At 44.0% G+C, this 21,979-nt stretch overlaps 2 protein-coding genes across 7 annotated transcripts in view; one reads left to right on the top strand and one right to left on the bottom strand.

Annotated features, from left to right (window-relative positions):
- LOC105676079 (protein abrupt-like) overlaps positions 1–21,979 on the bottom strand; it is a 55,169-nt gene that overhangs the window by 1,763 nt on the left and 31,427 nt on the right. The gene's annotated exons all lie outside the window — the stretch shown is intronic.
- On the top strand, positions 1,805–20,423 carry Wnt10 (Wnt oncogene analog 10). The gene is made up of 4 exons (XM_012373745.2): positions 1,805–4,738; positions 11,442–11,695; positions 16,594–16,877; positions 18,765–20,423. Exons 1-4 carry the CDS (start codon positions 4,632–4,634, stop codon positions 19,287–19,289), a joined length of 1,170 nt encoding a protein of 389 aa, XP_012229168.2. The 5' UTR covers positions 1,805–4,631; the 3' UTR covers positions 19,290–20,423.

Raw genomic sequence — 21,979 nt, 5'->3', positions numbered from 1 at the left:
ATTAGATTGCCGAGCGACGGCGCATTGCGCGGCGATAGGATGATCGAGTGGCTCGATCGTATCGTCGCTCGCGTGCCAGGATCACGGTCAGGACACTCGATAGCCCGATAAGTAATGCACCTTGATAGGATGACAGAAGATGCACGCTTTAGAGAAGGACGGAGCGAGAAAGAAAGAGAGAAACAGGGGGAGACGAGAATCAAGTAGAAGAAGCGCGCTTCGAGGGGTTCCTCTGGAAGCACGAACGATGTTATCGGTACGAAATATCGGGACCGGCAATGAGTGTCCCTCGTACGAAACGAATGGAACGTGGCTGATGCGCGAGGCAAAAGGAACCACGTGTCCAGCGGCGTATGCGCCACGGTAAGTGGTTTACCGTGATAAATCGCCGCTCGATCTGCCTATAATTCCGTGGCATACGAGATAACGGTAAGCGCCATAAGGTATACACATACGCGCATACGCGCGCACACACCGCCGCTCGTTAGTTTCAGAACATGCGATAATAATGTTGCGCCGATTCGCGGTTGAACCGCGACAGACGCAGAGCCGCTTAAAGTAGATTAGGATTGAGCCTAATTAAGTGAATTTGTTGCAATTACATTTCAACTGGGACAGATAAGAGTGAATCTGTATTAATAACCCAAAGTTAATTGAATCAAATTGCCGAGACAAATTTTTTACAGCGCAAAAACAAAGTAAAATGTAATAATGACGAGTCCGTATTATTATTACTGCCATATAGCTTTAAATTCATTCAACTTTATTGACTGCTTCTCCTTGTTAAAACTGATTCACTTTCGCGCTTTCGTCCAATTAAATTAACGACTTCGTCAACTGTGCCCGGCGAATTGCGCACCTGTTTTCGCCGGCACGTGGGTCCTAATTAAGCATAAGCCAAAGGTCGCGAGAGCGAGGGTGACCAAACTAATCGCCACGGTTTCGTTGTGGCCCACGAGATCGGCGTCGCTGCCGATTATCGAGAAAGACCTGCGGCTCTCCGGCAGTGCTTTGTGCCAGGACGCCGTTTGATCTTCGACCACGTGGCGCGGTGGGGTGACTACACGCGCGGTGCACGACCCGGGGTCGTTGCGGCTAATTGCCAGTTCAGCGACCACGTCAATGAAATCTGCACTTCCACATCGAGTCGACGAGAGATCGAAACCCGGAGGCGAAGGGGGGAGCAGGGGAGCTCTGCTCACTCTGCTGCGGTTCCCGTGATCGCAGCACCGGCCGAGATCTTCGCGTACGACGGATATTATATCGGATGCGCTGCTAATTGGATGTAGAGAGAAACGAGCCAACGAGGAGATGTACACTAGATAGCCAACGCCGCAAGTATTTCGATTCAGGAATTTATCCGCGTTCACATCCTTTTTTATGCCTGGTTAAACGGTGGAAAGGAGTTTCGTAAAAGAAAGAGAGAGGTAAGCTTTAGAAGTACGAATGCACATCATGCCAACTGCATCTGCAAAATAGCTATTTAACGATTGAAGCTGAATTTCAAGGAACGAACGCGTCGTTCAGCTACAGTAGGCAGAAGAAATGTGGCAAAAGTGAAAATTGTCGAGTTGTATACTTTCGTACTCGACTCAACATTCATTAGGTACTCGTTGTACAAAAAGGAAGATTTTTAAATATTTCGTAATTACAAAGAAGTGATGAAGTCGCCTCGTTATCTCGTTAGCAAAAGATCAATATCATCGCTGAAAAGATACGAATAGCACCCTTTGCGTTCCGTGAACAAACTGGGTTCCGAGGGAAGATGTGAAGAAGAGAGGGGATGAGAGTAGGCGGACGGCAGTTTGTGTAAGGGACGAAGATAAGCCTCAATTATGCCGATTGACTCCTCCAAGTGATGCTAGGTAGGGGAATTTCGCTCCTCCCTCCTGTCACGTGATCTCGGACAACCTTCCTTCCTTCCTTCCTACCCGCTTTCTTTTCTTTCGGTCCAGTGGAGGGTGCGATTCGAGAGCCGGAAAATGCGCAGAGACATTTCGAAGGAGGTAGTCGGCTTGTGCTCATGCGATAACAAAGTGAAATGTACGCGTCAAGGCGCTCGAATTAACTCGCTTCAATGATTCGTAATGTGCTGACAAATAATTAAACGAATAAGCTGCGTTTTTCTCTGAATAAAACTTGGTCGAATTCGGAAAGTAACTCGAAAGTTTAGCACAAACACGTGTTCTTTTATAATTCAGAGCATAAAAAGTTCTTTCATTCAATTCAATATCTTATAAAAACATGTGTGTGATTAGCGATGTATAAGCATATAGAAGATCGAACGAAAAAAGTAAATATTACGTATTACGCATAAACACCCTAAAATGCAAAAATTCAAGATCGTGAAGTGCAAAATTACAGATTGTCGATAAAGATTCTTGAGGAAAGTTACACCTTTCGAAAATGAGATGGAATCGTACCGAGAATGAGAGAAAAAAAACAGAACTAATATAGAAAAAAAAGGGAGGAGAAAGAGAGATGCAATAGCGGACTCGTGGTATATTTTTCCATCTCTCTTCTTCTCACGCGCATTTTGCCTTCGCTACGTCTCCCTTTCCGTCCCGATATCTCGACATCTCGTCGTCCTTGTCCAAGCGATCCCATTTGTTCCTCTCTCTTTGTCTCTCACACCGAATCTCGGGGTGGTGGCCGATGGTGGTGGTGGTCGCGTCCGGATGGTGGTGGCTATGGTGGGGGGGTAGTTGGTTCCCTCGTGCCTATACTGCTCCCTATCTCTCCTTTCTTTCCCTATGGGAGGGCGAGGAGGGCCCCCGTAGCCGCGCACTGCGCACCGAGTTCATCATAGACAGAGCGATCTCCCTGACAGCTCCTCGTCGGTCTTGAACGGAGGCGGAATCATCCAGATTCTATCTATCTCTCCGGTATCGGTGGTGTCGGCGGCGGCGGCGGACGGAGGAGAGGAGAGAACTAACGAAAGTGCGCGACCTTCTTTTCACGTTTCTCGACTGGCCGGCTGCACTCGATCGCCTGCATACGATCGTCCGTATCCACTGTGCTCCTTAACGCTCGCGAAATTTCTTGCCGTTGCCTCTGTCTCGTCTGTGATTCCTCGACAAATACTGCAAATCGGTCCATCTTTGATCGTAACCCTTTCCTCAACTACGGCGCGGGGATCTCTTCATCCCGCAAACGCGTTGACATCTCCACTCCTCAAGTCCCTCAAAGCGGATTACAGACCTCTTTTCCCTCCGCCCGATCCTTCACGCCTTCCTCTTCCGCAATCCTCAAAGCCTCGCCTGGCTCTGTCGTCACCGTCGCACCGTGCGTGACGATCGCGGGAAGTTTGCTATTCGACTGTTTGCACGAGCGAAGCGAGAGATAGGCGCGGTTACGAGGGCGAGCGGCAGAGGAAGCCACGGTGGAAAAGGAAGAAGTGGTGGTTGCGGAGAAAGAGGAAGAAGACCTGTGACCGAGAGCCGGGGTAGGGGGGAAGATGGTGATGGTCCGCGTGTGGGAGGAGTAGAACGATCCGCAGGGCGACTTTTCTTTTATTTGAGCTTGACACCTCGCCGCGAGCGCACACACCGGAAATACCGCATGTGAGACATCAAGCCCTCCTTTCTCCTTCTCACCCGACACATCGAAAAATCGGCTAATTTACCTCAATTCCGCTACTGAGGAAAGCGAGAGAAGAGAAAATTCAATGTATCCAGAGGATGAAGGACGACAGGATGTCACCAGGTTTTGGAACAACTTTTGTCGGAAAAGGTGTAGTAATTCGTGATTTCGCGGTACAAATCAGTTGAAAGAATCGTCGCATTCAGAACATTGAAAAATGGACTATATTGAATAGCACACAGCACCGAAGAGAATGCCAAAGAGAATAAAGACCGTGACGTTAGTGATAGTGAGCTCGTCGTATATCACGATGAAATTTGGAGAACACTAGAACTCTCCACATTTCGTTTTGAATACATCGACAGTATTCTACCCTCCAAAGATAAGTGTATCTAACAAGATTCAGCGAAGTAGCCTCGAAGATCCCACGTCGAACGTCGTTCTCTCGTCGACAAACGGAGGCCTCTAATGGGAACATACGCGTAAGTGGTTCGTCAAAGGATAGCGGAGCGTCATTACTCGACAAACGAGTCACGAGAAGGAAGGTGATTACCGCGTCGAGAACGAGCCGGGCGAGCCGGGCGAGCCGACGCAATAAGCTGCCACGAGAGCCGGGATCGAGACGCGTAACGCACTCGATGAATCGCCCGATCGCCGCGGAATATTATTGTCCCCGGGTAGTTTTCGGAACGACCCCTCGAAGCAGCGAAACTGGGAGCTCTCGAATCGTACGGAACGTCAAAGGAGAAGCGCCGATGCCCGGGGCGAGGTGGAGTCCTCGACGCGTGCCAGGCTGCTGATCACAGGCACCGCGGCGAGAAGAGTAGGAGAGGGACAGGAGAATACGGAGAAAGAGAAAGGCAAACGGAGAGAGCGAGAAAGAGACGGAGATAAAGAACGAGAGTAACTTCAGCATCGTCTCGCACGAGGGGTCCTTCCGTTCGGGTGCTAGGGGTGTGCAGCCCTGGACGAAGGGTCGCACTCAACTCCTTTAAAGTGGAGCAAACCGCGCAAAAAAAAAGAGGAAACGTTCTCGGGGCGATGACAGAATGCCTCCGTCTCGTACAGGACGCGCACACGAAGGACCGCTGTCTAGGATCACCATCAGGATCGGTCCCACTATCGCCCTACTGCTGATTCTACTTGAGCATCGCCGGTGAGTGAGACTCCTTTTCACCTAAATTAGATCTTTCTAATTTCTCCTTAAAGTACAGTTTATGTGAATAATGCATTATGCATTAAATATCGAAATCAAGATTATAATACGTGTAAATAGTGTACGATTTTATACCGTTACTGTCTTCAGAACTTTATATTTTAATTATTTTTACTTATTATTTAATTATACGTATATAAATTATATTTTATGCAAATCATCAGTTGACAGTATGATAGAAATTTTTTATTCGTAATTATTTTCCATTAATAATAAATTTCACAGATTCATGTTTAAAAAAATAATTTCTTTATATTTAAAAAAAAAGTTTAATATGATAAATTAAACACTCAAAAATAAGATACGATCGTACACATCTTTCGTATGTTTTCAAGCACAAAATTCGAAGTGTATCCTGTCAAATTTTAAAGATGCTCACAGAAACCGCAGCAAGAAGACGTATTAATCTTAAATTGTACACTATTGTTCATCACTAATTTGTTTTCGCTCAAACGTTCTATCGATTCTTCACGACTGAATAGCAACACACGTCTCTGCGATTTTCAAAAGTATCCTTCCTCTTATCCACTTCATTTGCTTTCTTTCCCTTTGCACTTCATCGCGTCGCCGTGAATACTGTCCAGAAGAGCCCGTTCTCTTCGCGCGATACTCTGATGCGAGCCGCGACGCATCATAATGCAGATGTCAACACGTCACTCTTGCCCGCTTTGTCTGTCCGTTACGACGGAGCGCTTCAAATCGCAGTCGTTCACGAAATGCACTTTGGTGCATTTCGCCAATACCGCGTGGAGAAAAGTATCGCCGGTGTGTACGACAATGTTACGAGACAACCGAGAAGCTACGATAACACGGGGTACAGCGTGTCTAATGTCGAGAAGAAAAATTTACGAGCGCAGTAGCACGATCGACTTCTTCCTCCGTCTTTTTCCTCGATGTATCCTCTGTGTTTGAGGGCTACATCACTCTCTTCGCTCGCTGGAAAGAATTCTTCGTCAATAGGGCGCTCTTCTTTCTTCTGGTGGCCGTATCGACGGTTCCATGGATGGTGCACAATGACGAACTGCAAATAGGCCGTTCCGACTGAACTCCGCATCACGAAGAATGAATCCCGCTGCGATCTTTATTATAGACCTTCGATGTAATACTAATCGCGCCTTGTGTACGATCGCTCTGACCGAACCTTCTTTTTCGCGAAAAAGGCACCCCTGTGAAGCGACGATTTCCAAACAATGCTCACTCACCGTGAATTGAAAAATATTACTTTAATGCCGCTTAAACAAATATATTAATGCACGTAATATACGTAATAAACGCCTCGGTATTGTTGAAAAATGCAAATAAAGATTCGATAGCACGAAAACTTAGCACTAGGCTCTCAAGCTCATCTTATTATTTTGATTTGTGTTATATCAAGGCCCGATATTTAGCATACATTATTCAAAAATTAAAAAATTCTGTCAATTGTGTCGGAAACGGTAATTAATTCCAAGCTAATCGTGCACAGGCGTAAAGTTATTTACGCCTGGGAGTACGATTGTTAAGATTGAAAAACATTGTTTATTTTCCTTACAGCACTCTTTGGTAAATAATAATCTTCTATTAATATTAGAATAATATTTTCTCGCGTTAAAACCAATACTCAAGATTCTCATAATTGAGCTATTATATCGGCGAACAAAGATTGCTGTATTAATGAAACTTGTCGAGCTTTCAATCACTGCAGTCGTAAAATTCAGTGTCACGCATAAAAGTGTCAAGTAATAAATTTTACAATCGCGACATTTCATGATAATGTGTTTCTTGTTTGTTGTTACTTGGCGAGGTATCGTACCCGATAATCGCCCACAATTTACCGCGCGTCCTCGAAATATATACACACGAGCAACTCTTCGTCAATGGCGACGGCTTCGTCAGGCCGCTCTTTGAGTCCTACGCGACTTCTTGTAAATAATTATGCCTAGCGTCTGGGAATAGGACGTGTGTTGGCGCGTGTGAGTGGACTCACGCGTGTTCACGTACGCGCACTTATGCGAGCCGGACTCGCAAGGCGGCATTAAATTACGGTCCTGATGATATAATAGTCAATAAACTGGTTCACGACGACGCGCGTCCTTAACGTTCCGCATGGCTTTCCCTAAATGTACGGTATGACACGCGTATTTTGTGTAAACGCTGATTCATGCGTCGCGAATAAATTGCGGCGCTAACGGGACCGATAATATCAAATATCGTTGACAGATGGATGAGACATGTAATTAAAAATTAGAGAAATCATTCTAAAGAAGTTTATAAAAAAAATTTTTTTTTTTTTAATGTAGAGTTTTAAATAATCATATGCAATAATTAGGCGAATCATAATTTACGGTTATACTATTCGCGGCTAACGGGAATCTCTCTCTCGCTTCCTCTGCTCGAAGATTTATTAATAAAATGAAGTTTTACAACGCTAGTAAGATCGCTAGAAACGATCGCTTGACGAATTAGAGAAGAGTCCTGTCTTATCGCGAGGTTGCAGTCGCTATAACTTACGCACTAGATACTATCTGCAGAACGTAATTCGCGGCCTATCGCATTCCCTACAATGTACTCACCGCGAAATCGATTTACTCCCATAAGATCGAGAGGGGGCGGGGGGAGGGGGGGGGGGAAGAAGCGCCGCGATATCTACCGGAGGTATTCTCGCGAGTCGAATCGTAAAAAAAGGTGAGTTCTCTCTTCCCACTGGGTATATCCCATTAGACGCGAAATTCCACGCCGTGTACCTCTCTCATCTCCGCGAGTAGGACGGGAAGAAGGGGATTAAATAAAACAAGCGCATCACCCCGCGACGTTGCCATCTTGGATTCTTCTGCGACCCCTTGGATTATTGCAAAAATGCGGGGGACACGCGCTCGCGTATCTCGTCTCCGATTTGCCCAATTTGGGTTCCCATGAGATCGAGCGTCCGAGGCGAAACGGAACTGTAACGGCCATCCCCGTAAGAGCGCAATTCACTTGTGCACTGAATCGCTCTTATACCATGCGATTGTGCGTTCAAACGCAACACATCGATTTTACATATCTATAAATGGAGCGAGAAAAAGTTTGTCACAAAAAAGACATAAAAATATCGCATCACTACTCACTTTTAACATTATGCACGAATACAGAAAATGTATTTATGCGATCGAAAAATTATCCCTTTGACAGTTGATAATTGTGCCGATTAGTAAATAAAACTTTTGCACTTTCCAACGAAATAATCACTGCAAAGAGATTCGGCGGAATAATTACGTTGCCGACTTCGCGAAGTGAGACGCATGCACAAGCGAAGAAGCCGAGACGAGATAGGTAACGAAAGGAATCTCTTGATACAATCCGACTTCCACCGCAGGTACGCGGTGTCTTCCGTAATTTGTTGAGGGAGTTAAGATCATTAATCTGCTTTCGGTAGATCATCAATAGCGCGAAAGATAGCAGCGGTGCAACGGTGTACCGGTAATGGGAGCTCTCAATAACCTCCGCGACCCTAAAACCCCCGCGCGCCCTCCTTGCTCCTTCCTTCGTCCTTTCCCACACTACATAGTATCGCCGGGACCTTTTTCCCTTTTCTTCTTATTACCACCCATTCTCCCTGCTCTCCCCCTCCTCCTTCTCGCTCGCTGTCGCTGGCTTCTTCTTCGTCTTGTTCGTCTTTCTTCGTTCACGCGGGTGCTATACACAGCTTTTACTTTAGAAGAAGCTCGTCCGCTAATTTGTACCCGCAGATAACCGAGCGACCCACGGAGAGCCTTGCACCCGCCCGTGACATCCTGCAGAACCCTGCGACGCCGAGAGCCCATCCAGTAAAAAAAAAAAAAAAATAAAAAAAATAAACCATTCCAAGACGCTGCGAGCAGATTAATGATCGTGAAGAATGCTACGGAGATCTTTTCACGCTGCTGGCCAATCTTGCAGGTTTCATGATCGCCGATAGGAAGCTTCGACCACATGTTCACGATCAATGCTTTAACGACTTGCATTAATTATCATAAAATTATTCTGTGCTAATATTATCTCTTCCGATTATATAAATTACAAGACACTTTTGGTTCTTGTCCATATTCAACTTTTGCCCTTTTAAATATTTCTTTAGAAATTACTACATAAAGGAGAGAAAAATAATTTTTTATAATTAATTTCAAAGTACTATTTTTTCAATACTAAAAAAAACACTGTCCGAATGAAGCAAGCTGTACTATAATTCTTGCCGTGAAAGGTGCAGATGTATGCTGAGGTCTCTAAAAGCCCATTCCGAAATGAAAAAATTTCGACACTTTAATTATGCATCATTTTATTTGAGAGAGTTAAAAGCCAACTCGCGTGCACACCCGGGAGTGCTGAAGATTAAACGAAATTAGAAAAGTTCAGTTTATGGCTTATTACCTGTAAGGCATTACTACCTGTAAAAACACCCAATGGGTAATAAAAAAAGCTGTAAAAGATTTCTAACGGTACTATTGCCTAACGTTTCGGTAGAACGGTGAACACAACGGAAAATAACAATAGCTTCGCTAGTCTCACAGCGACGAATAAACAAAGCGACTGAACCCTTTTATCCTGCTCTTGATACATGCGATCCAAGCTGTTTGTAGAACAAGCGTGCACGCACGCACGCACGTAGCGCGCACGTTTGCTCTTCCGTCATTCCTTTTTTCTACCTCGAAATTAATTAACACCCGGTACGCCGTAATACGCGGCCATTAGGCAGCAGCCGTCGCTTAAGATAGCGCTTTAAGAACTCCTCTTCCGAGAGATGGATGCCGTTATCACGACCGAGCGAGGGATGAGAGCAGGACATAGTGGCGGAGGATAGAACACGTGGAAAAGAGGAGGGGAGGCGACGTGCGGGCTATCCCCTCCTGTGCAGGATCCGCGATGGTAGAAACAGACGGCGAGATACAAACGGTTTTATCGGCTCTTTGAGAGCGTTCGCACCTCTTGACCTCGGCCTCGTAAAGCCGAAGAAAAGCGGACGCTCGTGCGCGATGCACGCGTGCGCGAAAGTGCGCGCCGTGCAGCCGCGCGCGGTCGTAAAACCAGACCGCCGCGATTAGTGCTGCATCGTACAGATTCGAAGATGCAGCCGGCCCCGGCTCTCAATATTCAATACTTCCGTGCAAGCGTCTCTATCAGCATTTCGAGTGAAATTTAGGAATCACCACTTAACGCAAATATCAATAGTTAGTTATTTTCATCAAAACTATTTGTCACGCTCAAATATGTAATTCCATAAGCGCAATCGCGAAAAGTAAAATTGCAAATTAATTAAACTCTGTTTTAGTAAAAAGTTGCACTATTCTTCATTATTGTTTCTTGTAAATGCTAATATTATTTTAGTGATGACCGAAGGCTATCCATAGTGCAATTCCTTGCGCACCGTTAGGAGAAACTCAACGATAATCAGTTTCGCGAGTTTAGCCAGGTGGCGAGCTTGACTGGCTGCTTCCGCGCTTCTGCACGTCGTCACTAATTACACTCGACGCATGCTAAGCTAATATGTACGTTCGCTTCGGGAAGAGAAATAACAGCAATGAAAAGACTATGATGAGAGTTCTAACCTGGCGGTAAATACGTGTAGTTTATCGCACATTTTCCTCTCCGTTCATTAATGTTTCCGCAGAGATATTGTAGTTCCTTCAAAATTTTACGAAATACAGAAACAGATGTAACAATATATTTTCAAATATTCGAATCATTGATCGAGGAATCTCTTGTTAAAATCAAGATCGAAAATTTAGTGAAAATATCTAATGATAGATCGAATCATAATTTGTGACGGATAATTTCTTTTCCGTAAAATATTCCGAGAAAGACAAAAAAATTAATTGCATTTCCACGCGGAATACTGCATTTGTACCTATAATAATCATTGGAAAAACTATCGGAGTTGCAAGGAACACAGAGGAGAAAGATAGCGTATCTTTAATCGGCGATTGATGCACGAGTGATCCACGATCGGAAGTTCAATGACCGAGAAATACGCAGAAATAAACAGAACGAAAGAAAATCTAGAGAGTAAACTTTAAAAAAGATTACAGTATATCGCATGAAAAGTACTTTGAATTAAACTTTCCGAGGTTAAAATCATCCAAATTGAATGCTATCGCTTCCGTGAGAAGATTAACTTGCGATTTACATCGAATTGACGAAAATATTACGCGTGTCCGCTAAAAATATCATTCTAAGCAATATCACTGGGAACCGCAAGAGAACACAAGTAAAACCTGTGCTTCTGTTATTACTCTTGTACGATTTTACACACATTTAACGTTTAACGCGGTATTTCAATTTACATCTTTCATTTACATCTGTAATTTTCTTTTATATATATTATAATGATTTTGAACCGATCTGTATGTAGCTTCTTACGTTGCATCTTTACCGGCATTAATTTTCCCATATAATTAAGGATCCTAAAATAAACAGCTAAATGATTCAAATTGCTCATTATGCATTTTTTCTATCAAAGATATACAAGCGAGGATAGGTCGTACTTATCTCTCGCTATATATTTTCTAACTCATATAATCTCTCGGGAAAAAAGAAGAGCCTCGTATCATCTTATTTAGTCATTACATGGCCTAGTATCTTAATGGTAACCACTTATGGCGATCAAAGAAACGGACGACGCGCGCGATTATCATTTTGCTACCTTTTTCAGCGCGACTTGCCTAATGAGCAATTCCGTGGATGATTGGGTGAGTGGCAACGCCGTCATTTGTAGCGGCATTCCGGGATTGACGAAGGAGCAGCGCGAGCTTTGCAACATAAATCCCGATGTTACTGTAGCCGCGATCAAGGGATTGCAAATGGCCATATCCGAGTGTCAACATCAGTTCATGTGGCACAGGTGGAACTGTTCGTCCCTCACAGTTAGCAGTAGAACTCAACAGAGCAGCGTTCTTCTTCAACGAGGTACGTATAAGAATACGTAACGCTTAACGAGCGAAATTATCTGATCAGATCTGAACTCGTGATTAATAATCTGTCGGCCCGCTAATGGCGAATTAATGTCTCCCGGATCATTAAATTCGTCTCGGTTCGCGCAATAAATATGAACTGTATAAGACTCCATTAAGAGGCTGAAATGACTGGTAAAATTATGTGAAAAACAGTGCGCGCGGCCGAAAGTTTTTACGCCGTGTATTTTAGTTCCCTCGAAACAATGTAGTTTCAGAGACAAATTTCCTAAGTAATTTACGATACACATAAGAAGTTAAATCATCCCGTATAATAGATAATTTTTACGAATAAAAACACGCGTTTAACAATCACAATTATTTAAATCTTCCGGATATCTACGCTTACACGTAAGAAATGCAGAAATAAAATATTTTATTATACCCGCTGAAAGTATAACGACTGCCAAAAATAGTGTATCTTAATAGCTGCATATTTATTCAAGACGCACGATGCATGAATCATACGGAATATGCTAAGCAGAACTAGAAAATTCCGCTCGATGTTATTTCGCATATACGAAAAAGTTCTGGACGATTCCTCAGCGCGTAATCGTTGGATGTGAGAGTTCGTTGGAGGGTACAAAGGTGAATCTTTTACGACGTCGTTGACGGCGCGGCGTAGGCGAGGCGAGATGACGCGTTTCCTTAAATCAAAGCGCACGGACCCCGCGATGGACCCCGAAAACTTGTCCCAGTTCCATAAGAAGACCCTGCCCCCACGGCCGGCCTATTCCGGTGTGACATATAAATTCGTCGTGGCGCGTACGTGCGCCGAAAGAGGAAACATATATCGTGTCAGACGAATGCGCGAGAGCGCGACATCGGGCGCACCTGACCTGAAAGCTTAAGCTCGTCCGCAGACCCGGGGGCCCGCTCGGGCCCCTCGTTATCTGCCTCCGTGGATCGGTACGCCTTTTCTTGCCCGCGAGACAGGAGGAGGTGTCGATTCCACGACTTTTTTGAGAGTTATGTAAAGTGACCCGTCCGAGGCCGATCGTGGAATTCTAACGAGACCTTCGCGGCTTACTCTGACGAATGTGATTCTCCTTTTTTTGCGCTTCGCAAAATCGCTTCGCAAGTCGCATCCGTTCCACCACATTAATTTCGCTCGGTTCTAAACGATGCAATCTTTTGAAATAAAGTAATAGCGAATTAATCCCTCGCGAAGATTTGCATCACGGAAAATATATATTACGCTTGCAAAGTCCTACAAATTTTTCACCTTTTTACATTTCGCATTATACACAAAATGCATTTAGCTGCTACCTAAGCAATACATCGTGGTAAAGGTTTGGTTCACCGATTATTCGTAACATCGGCGACAACCGACCGGGTATTATTAGATTTTCGCTCTCGAGTCCGAAGAGCAACAGCTTCTGAATAGCCGGTATCTCACCGTCGTAGCAAACAGCCACCGTCCCTTTTTCAACGAAGAAACATCGGTGGCCAGGTGAGGGGATCGTCCGCGATCATTCGAGAAATCCACCGTGTCAAATTCGGACCTCGGACTCGACGTTTCGAGAAGAGCCGTTTGTAGCTAAATCACTCGGACACGGTCCTCCTGCCCTCTCGTTGCACTTAACGCGACCCTGCTTTTTCTCTTTCGCCTGCCCCGGTTTCTCTCGCCTATCGTCACAATTTCGTCGGACCTCAGCAAAACGACTTAATGTATTATGAAAAGTACACGGAACCGATCTCCAGCCGCTCCGAGCAGAGAGTGTGAAGGCCCACACAAGAAGACCGAACCCGCGTTCGCACGCACGATGCTTCACGTCGACGGGGCTTATAACCATAATTATAGAAAGAGCGTCAAAATGAAAATTCCTTCTTTGACCATTGACTCGGATCATTGACTCTTGATCCTTCGAATTCTGACATCGAGTTTATAAAAATAAACTCGAAACGGATGTAAGAGTTATATAAAAAGCAAGGATCAGCGTGTATGACATACCTAAGTCGATTGCATTGATTCACCTTCCGTATTAATTAAAAAGAATCGCCAAATACTCGCAGAAATAATAGATACTTTTCACTCCAACAAACAACAAGTGTATCAACAATTGAAATTATATTTTGTATTTTACTTCGGTTATTTTTTTAAGTATCTAAGTCGCATCGAATACTCTAAATCACTTACATTAGCAATGGTTTAAAAGTAATGTGGAGATAAGAGATTATCTTTATCTAAGAAAACTCTCGTCGTTAATTGAACGAACTCGTTAAACCCGTTTGATTTGTGTCCCCGGACTAGCCGTTCAAGCAGGACACGCATGTCCTTGCTGAGACCTCCCGAGCACTATCTATTGAGTTATCTAAATAGCGATTCGGGCCTGACACGTGGGAGTAGCGCAGGACCCCGCGTACCATCTGTCACTACGTCGCTACGTCAAGGCTGCTACGGCGGGAAGCGAAGGAGCGGAGATCGCCGTGCACGTTCCTCGGGGTTCTTCCCTGCCTTCTACTTCAGATTCTCCACTGTCTCTGGGAGGAGAGACGTACAACTCCCTGCGGAGGATTTATTACGCGCTCCCTCCGTCCCTTTCGCCGTCGAGAAACAGCGACGGTCTCGCGGCACGGTAGCTATCTGCATTATAAAACAGTTGCTGCCAATACCCGTATATAGCGAAAGCACCCAACCGCTCCTCCCACCGCGGAACCATATAAAGGACCTTCTTGTTTGGTCTCGTTCCACCGAGCGACGTACGCTTCTCGACGTCGAGGTTAGCGTCCTCGGCGTCGGGACGCGATATCGAGCTCGATGCACGTCGAAAACTGGTGGTCCATCCTAATTTTCATTCCCGACTTCCCCTATCAGCCTGGCGTATCTTGAAGAAATGCTCCAAAGACGATTTCTTTTACAGAAGCGTAACTCTTTAACGTCGTCGAGTTTTGTGCGGTTCGACGAAGAGCGACGTAATCAGCTGCCAGCTGTCCGATTGCCTTTTACATTGAACGACGATTAAACGGATCCGTTCTGTCGGGTGATCTACTAACAGAGTTGACAACGGCCGAAAAGATCTTCCGCATTGACATTCGTGACTTGTACCGTGCCATTGTAAAGTGGAAAGAAATAGAGTTTTACTTTTAAATACCGATCGTTGCTAAAGTCTGATGTCTATTACGATCTTTTGATAAGCTCCTTATGAATGAAAGAATAAGTAATCAAAAACTCAAAATCATATTACATTCTTCATGTATTTATTTTACGCGCATTCTTAATTTATTAATACTTCATATTTAATTTATATTGAAAAGATATTCAACTAAGTTCTCAAACAGAAGAAATCTGATGTCTAAAATGCCGATAAATAGATATTTTCAAATCTTTAATATCTTAGTTTCTCACTCATCAGTTTTCACTGTTTTTAATTTTGTAATTTCTCATAAGTAATTAAACATTAATTGCATCTTTCAAGAAAGAAAAGGATAATGTGGGCATCGAAAGGAGAAAAGAACTGTTCCAATCTTGTATTCCAGACTCAAAGACAATTGTGTGTCGTATTGTTTGTAAGTTGACAGCCACCACTGCAGCTTCACAAGCGCCTGTTTGTCAATCCAGACTTGAACGACGTCTTTGAGATTCTGAAAGACCTCGAAGAGCCCGAAGAAGAAATGTATTTGACATCACATTAGTTATTCGCAGTGGACCAAGCTCTTTGAGATACTGCTATCCAACTTCCATTCCGTATTCGTTCATTCCGTATTCGTTGTAACTTTCAATCTCTTTAAGTACACGAGAGTAATTGAGTACTGTGTCACAATTTGACTGCCTTATTATTCTGTCGTATATTTTATATTTTGTCTACTCGCAATCAAACCAAAAATAATATTTATTTTTAATAATAAATTTCGCCATAAGTTGTCGTAATATTTCGTTTCTTTCTAGCACGTACCGAGTGATTAAAAAATTCGAAAAATTATACGACAATAAAATATGTTATTATCAAATATTATATATAGAAGTTCTAATAAAATTTTTAAAATAAAAAACTTACAAAATCTTTCAGCCACTGCTACTTTTAAATGCTACTCAAGTTAAAGGACATCTCGCGGACGGCCCGACGGTGCGCGATTTTTGCGTGGAATCGAGCGAGAAATCGCGATTTGTCCGCAAGCATCCCTCGCGGAGACAGAGTTTGGCATCGCGTCGTTTCAGGCACCCCGTCGCGAGATCGTTTATACATGCGGACAGTGGATGCCCGCCGGCCGCCGCGGTTGATGGCCGCGCTTTGTTTTGACGGACGGCTGAATAATCTACCTCTGAACCGCGCCTGATGGCTGTCTGTCTGTCGGCCGGTTGTCCCGTTCCGTCCCGAACTTGCTACCGAAGTGCCTTCTACGGAAGCCCGGCTCCTCCGGTGTTCCGCTGTTTCATGATCTCTAACCGCGCGCGGAGAGGAGCGATATCGCGGCCTCGCGTACATTATCCACGTCGTGCTCGTCGGTGTCGCCGACGACGAGCGGCAATTTGCTAACGGAGACAACTGCGGGACGTCTTCACGATTGCCTCGATGCATCGTCTTTCGAACAGCTACTACTTGTCGCTACCTAACAATCCTAATTCTGTTAAACCCCATATTTTCTTCGCCGCATTAGAAGAGCGACGCAGCGTGTAAATTGAATAAGCTCGTGCGATACTCTCTATGCTACCATAAAGTTTAATCCATGAACAAGCCTAGATTTACAATTGTTTAGAACTGGAATAGCGATATTTGAAGAAACGCAAGAATTTTGTGGCAACAATATTAATCTAAACGGATAAACCATGGAAGGGCAGATTCGCTATTTGAGATATTCATATCAAAGTGGGAATGCAATGAGAAATCGATTATCGATTGCGATCTATTACAGGTTACAAGGAAACGGCGTTCGCGTACGCGATTTCGGCAGCTGGCGTGGCGCACAACGTGGCTCGTGCCTGCAGCATGGGTCGCCTGCTTTCCTGCGGCTGCGATCCTTCGAGCTACACGGCTAAAACGCCGGCCAGCGCCAGAGGCGTCCAATGGAAGTGGGGTGGGTGCTCTCACAATCTCGACTACGGCATGGAGTTCTCGAGACAGTTCCTAGACACACAGGAGAAAGCCGACGACATACAGTCTACGGTGATTCTACACAATAATCAAGCCGGTCGTCTGGTAAGCACTGCTTTCGCAACTTTGTTATTAAACTCCGGATGTGGGCATGTTCGCTTAACGAGAAAATAGAGAAAGAAGAGATATTAGATGTCCCACATTACGCTTGTTCCTCCTACATAGATTTTCTCATTTCGATGTTGCGTATTTTTAAATATTTCAGGAGGAAAGAGAAAGAGCAATGAAAAAATATTATGCAAATAAAAATATAGATTTTTAGGTTTCACGAACATTATATATTATATAAATTAACTTTTTTTTATATAATCTTCAGATTCGTGAAAATATGTAATTTAAGATGAAGCTTCGTGTATGCATAGTAATAATATAAGATTGTTGCAATTCAAACTCACAGCTAGTTCACATATCTGCGAGTTTGAAATGCAATCGATGTATCTTTCAATCCAGCTTGCGCGCTTAGAGGAAAAAAAAGAATCCTAATAACAATCTCATAATTTTCGCGAATAATTTCTCTGCTAGCTATATTCTGTTTAATATGTTATTCGTTTTATAGATGTGGGCTGTATATGCACAGATATTATACAATCCTGTCGACGGAGAAAGCCGAGTTGCATTTTAACGCAGTAAGACTACCATTTTTTTTTTTTTATTTTTTTTATAGCGGCCCTCCGTGTACACACAGTATCCCACGATAAATAATTCGCCATCTTAAAGCAGACGCGCGCAAGAAATGTACCGTTAAACGGTCGGCAGGGAATCCCGGGTGGAAGCGAATTCGCAATCGCGTGCCGAGTCCGCCCGCGAATAATGTAGCGCGCACGCCGCCGTGCGTGGGTCCGTGAGAGAGCTTCGAGTTATCCCGCGCGCGATTCTCCTCTCTCCTCGTCCTTTCTCCACCGTTCTACCTTTCCGTCGGCTGTTACTTTTTAGCGGTGCGCGCTGTTCCTCGATAAAGGAGAGAAGAGGAAGCGGGAGAGAAAGAGGAACGAAGTAAGGCGGATCGAAAAAAGGGGAAGAGCGACAGAGATGAGAGACTGAGTCTTCTCCTCTCCTCCATGGACCTCTCCACGCTCGCTCTCTCGCCTCGACGTTATTAAGACGAAGCCCCGGGCTGGACCACCCAGCCGTAGACTCATTAACTGTTTTGTACGCGACACCTCTTTGTTTAAAAGAAACTGGGCCCTCCTCCCCTCTTCCCTCTCCTCATCCCTTGCCATCCTCGACCACCCTGCGCACCCTGCGCATCCGAGCGACTCGTACCTGTTTGTACAGCGTGTTAGAACCGGCGTTTTTCAGCCGACGTCAGCAACACAGCGGCACCGCGGATATCGCAATCTGAGAGAAGGATTCGATTCCGCCCGCCTTGTCCGTCGGATCGAAGACCCCGACGAAAAAGAGACCCGACCGTGGCGGGCGTAAATGAAAAAGTCGATCAACCGTTTTATACAAAGTCAACTGACGCGGAAACGACTTCTTAGCGCGACACTGTCATTCGGTATCGTCAAGGTGTTCTGAGCTGCTCGCATTCTCTTTTATCCACGGATCTTTTAGCCAATTTAAAATTTATTTGAATTTTTTTTTACAGAAATGTATAATTTTTGAATTATAGAGAAACTGAAGAAATGCAAAAGATTAAAAAAAAATCTATTATAAAAAATATTAAAATTGTTATCTTTTCAGCGTATTGTCTATAAATCTTAAAATAACAGCAGTAAATAATGATTGAATATCTTTTGTAGGTATTTAAACTACTGAGAGAACTTGTGTGAAGTTTGCATAATAAAGATCTAAAAGATATATATTTTCTATAATTAATATTTCACTAATGCTATCTGTTTTATTTGCATCCGGCGCGAAGTAAAGCGCAGATTTATCGATCACGAATATCCATATTTTCAATCTCGACATCATATTATCTTACAATTGCAGGCGGTGGCGAATAACATGCAAGTGCGCTGCAAGTGCCACGGCATGTCAGGCTCGTGCGAACTGAAGACCTGCTGGAAGGTCACACCGGACTTCCGGGTAGTCGGCAAGACGCTGAAGGACCGCTTCAGATCCGCTGTGCTGGTAACGCAGAGCAATCTGGGCAACGTGATGCCGGTGAAGAAAAAACCGCGTCGCAACCAAAGGAGGAAGCAAAAGAAGAATCGCGAAAACGGCATTTCCGGTTATAAGAGGAAACCCCGGGACCAGGCCAAGCAGCTCTTCTACTATCAGAAATCGCCGAACTTCTGCGAGCGGGATACAACGATCGACATTGCCGGCACCGCCGGGCGCAGATGCAACAAGACCGGCACCGGCGGCGATGGATGCGCTAATTTGTGCTGCGGCAGGGGTTACAACGTGGTACGGCAGCGACGAACGGAACTGTGCAAGTGCAAGTTTCACTGGTGCTGCTTCGTGAACTGTCAGAATTGCACGGTGGAGGAGTGGATCACCGTGTGCAAGTGAAACGGAACGAGGAATCAGACGGCGAAAATACGGAAATCCAAGACTGACAGAAGCCAATACTTTTGGATGTTTCCTTTCCTTCCGCGATCAAGTCGATCGACGCATCGATGATTTATAGCGCGGTAAATTATTTCGACATTTTTCGGCGAGCATGCGATTCTCCGGAAAAAAATGCGCAGCGAGGCTATTCGTTCGCAAGGGTGAATTAAAGGAAGCAAGTCGGTAGGATTAATAAGACGGTTCTTATTGGAATCGGGATTACCCGGCACAAATTTCTCCTGGGTGATCACAACGTCAGAAAGCGGCTTTCTCTGCGAACGTAGCGGGAACGTAATAGTCTTCGTTAGTGAAATTAAATCCGATTTCTACGAGAAGCGAGGAAGCTCTGAATGCGATAATGATTCCATTTTTCTGACACGTTATTGAAAATTAGAATGCGATTTTTATCATGAAGCATTGAAACTCTTCGAAAATTGAATTTAATTCTTCATCGCGAAAGTAAAATAGCACGGTATTTATGTGTTATCGAAGAGTTACTTACTCAATTTTTGCGATTCTTGGTGTGCCAGAAAACACCGTGATCTCACTGACATGAATCGTGTATTCTACTTGCGAGCGGCTGAATTGAGCGTATTGGAAAGACGTGAATCAATCGCGAAGATCGAATCGAATTAGAAGAGGATTTTCGAAAATCACTCCGTAATGACACGAATCATATAGAATAATTCGTAGATTAAGCAAACCTATAATTTATTTATAACAACGCTCTATTTAATTAATATTTAATTTTAACTTTTACATGAACTGTAACACCTCCAGCACAGTATTATTAGACGTGTGTCCTGTTCGACGATGGACATGATTGTACACAACTTAATAATGCGCGTACAATAAAGAGAGTTCCTTGAAAACAATACCTATCATTCATTTTCACTTATTTTCAGATATTTTATCAATTTTGTTATATCGATTAACACTCTATTTTATTTGCCTTTTCAGAAACATTTCCAGAACTGTTTTCTAAGCGTCTCGCTCGAATTAGTAAAATATGTGCGACCTTCTTTTTTATCGATCACAGTCATAAATTAAATACTATGCATTAGAAGGTTGGAAGAATCTATGTCAATCCCATATTTACCGAGAAAAAAAGCGCATTCGTACTGAACCGTGGAGTGCCTAACAATCAAGGCTAATTGTCTTACCGCGTCATTCCTAATTATACTTCTGTCTGACAACACAGTTGTACTACTACTGCTATCCATTCTGCCGCACGACGTCATCTAATACCTCTAATACCTGCCAGATTTAAGTATCAGTCACGGTATTAGGTAATGAATCAAAGGAGTGCCGGCATTAACATAATAGAAGTCACGGCACCTTGTTGATTGATAGCTAATGAATTTTAATTTCCCGAAAGGAAAGTGAATAGGATAATCATCTGCATAACATTTGTACCATTTGTAAAAAATGTTATCAATGTTTTTAGACTTTGAAAGATTTTTAATAATTTAATATATAAAAATCATATTTAAAATTCTATTTCTTTTTGTGCATAAAACGTGATTATAGTGGAAATTTCATATTCCTACCAGATCGAATTCTAATCATTCAATTCCGCGACTCAACCAACTCAGACCGCGACATAGATACATTCGTGTCGTTCTTTGATACGAACCGCCAATAATCCGAAGTGTGACCGGTACAAGCTTTATCGTGCGATCGGCGATTCGTCTTTCGCTCCGACAATCGGCAAGGAAAAAGCGCGAAAGGGACGGAGAAGCAGCGGGCCGACGTAAAGATCCCGGAATGAGGGGAAGGATGGAAGTTACGCGACTGAGATGATGACAAAGAGAGCTTATTGATTTTGTATGAGACAAGAGAGAGATGAGCGGCGCGAGTGAGATGATTCCGCGAGATAAGTTCCGCGATTCACGTGACTCGTACGTGATCGGCACAAGGATGATTCATCGAACAGCATCGAGCTAGTTGACGATTGTAATACACGCTTAATTTCTTTTTAATTTAATTATATCCTCTTCAATTGCGCTTTTCTTTGGCCCCAATCAATATCATAAGAATCCTAATATCCCTGATCGTTCTTACACGATACAAACTCGTGATTTCATTGCAGCTTATGCGACTTTTAAACGCCCATCGGTTACCACATACCGCAGGAGCTTACCGAGTTATTTTTAACCTGACGAGCAAAAGAGAGCTAATTACTTTTTTATGAGCCCCGGAGATATCGGCACGTAACAAACTGCTAAGTTGATGAGGCGGAAAAATGCGCAACAAAGTTGGCAGATCACCGTTCCCGCGATAAAAGGACGAAATCCAAGGAAGCATTCGCGAGACAAGAAGGAGCGGTAAGGCGCACATCCGCATTAACTGCACGGTGAGCGGCTCCCTTTGACGGCGACAGCGGCCAGGACGACCCTGAAGAAGCCGCGATAAAGCGCATTAATTTATCGCGCGCGCGCTTTTCCCCCCGGAAATCTTTTTCCAAGGTGCATCGATCCAAAGAACAAGACTAGAAACGAGCAAGCACGTCCGTGACCCGATCGTTTCTTTTATTTTCTCATTTTACCTATTTACTTTATTGAATGTCAGACGTGTAACGATTACGCAATTCCGCTACTTGCAATGCGCGAAAAAAAAATTTGTAATATAATATCTACTCTACTATGTAA

This window comes from Linepithema humile, chromosome 5, assembly GCF_040581485.1.
Source record: "Linepithema humile isolate Giens D197 chromosome 5, Lhum_UNIL_v1.0, whole genome shotgun sequence".
NCBI classification, from domain to species: domain Eukaryota; kingdom Metazoa; phylum Arthropoda; class Insecta; order Hymenoptera; family Formicidae; genus Linepithema; species Linepithema humile.
The sequence above is the reverse complement of the archived record's forward strand: the minus strand, read 5'-3'. Positions and strand labels throughout refer to the sequence as shown.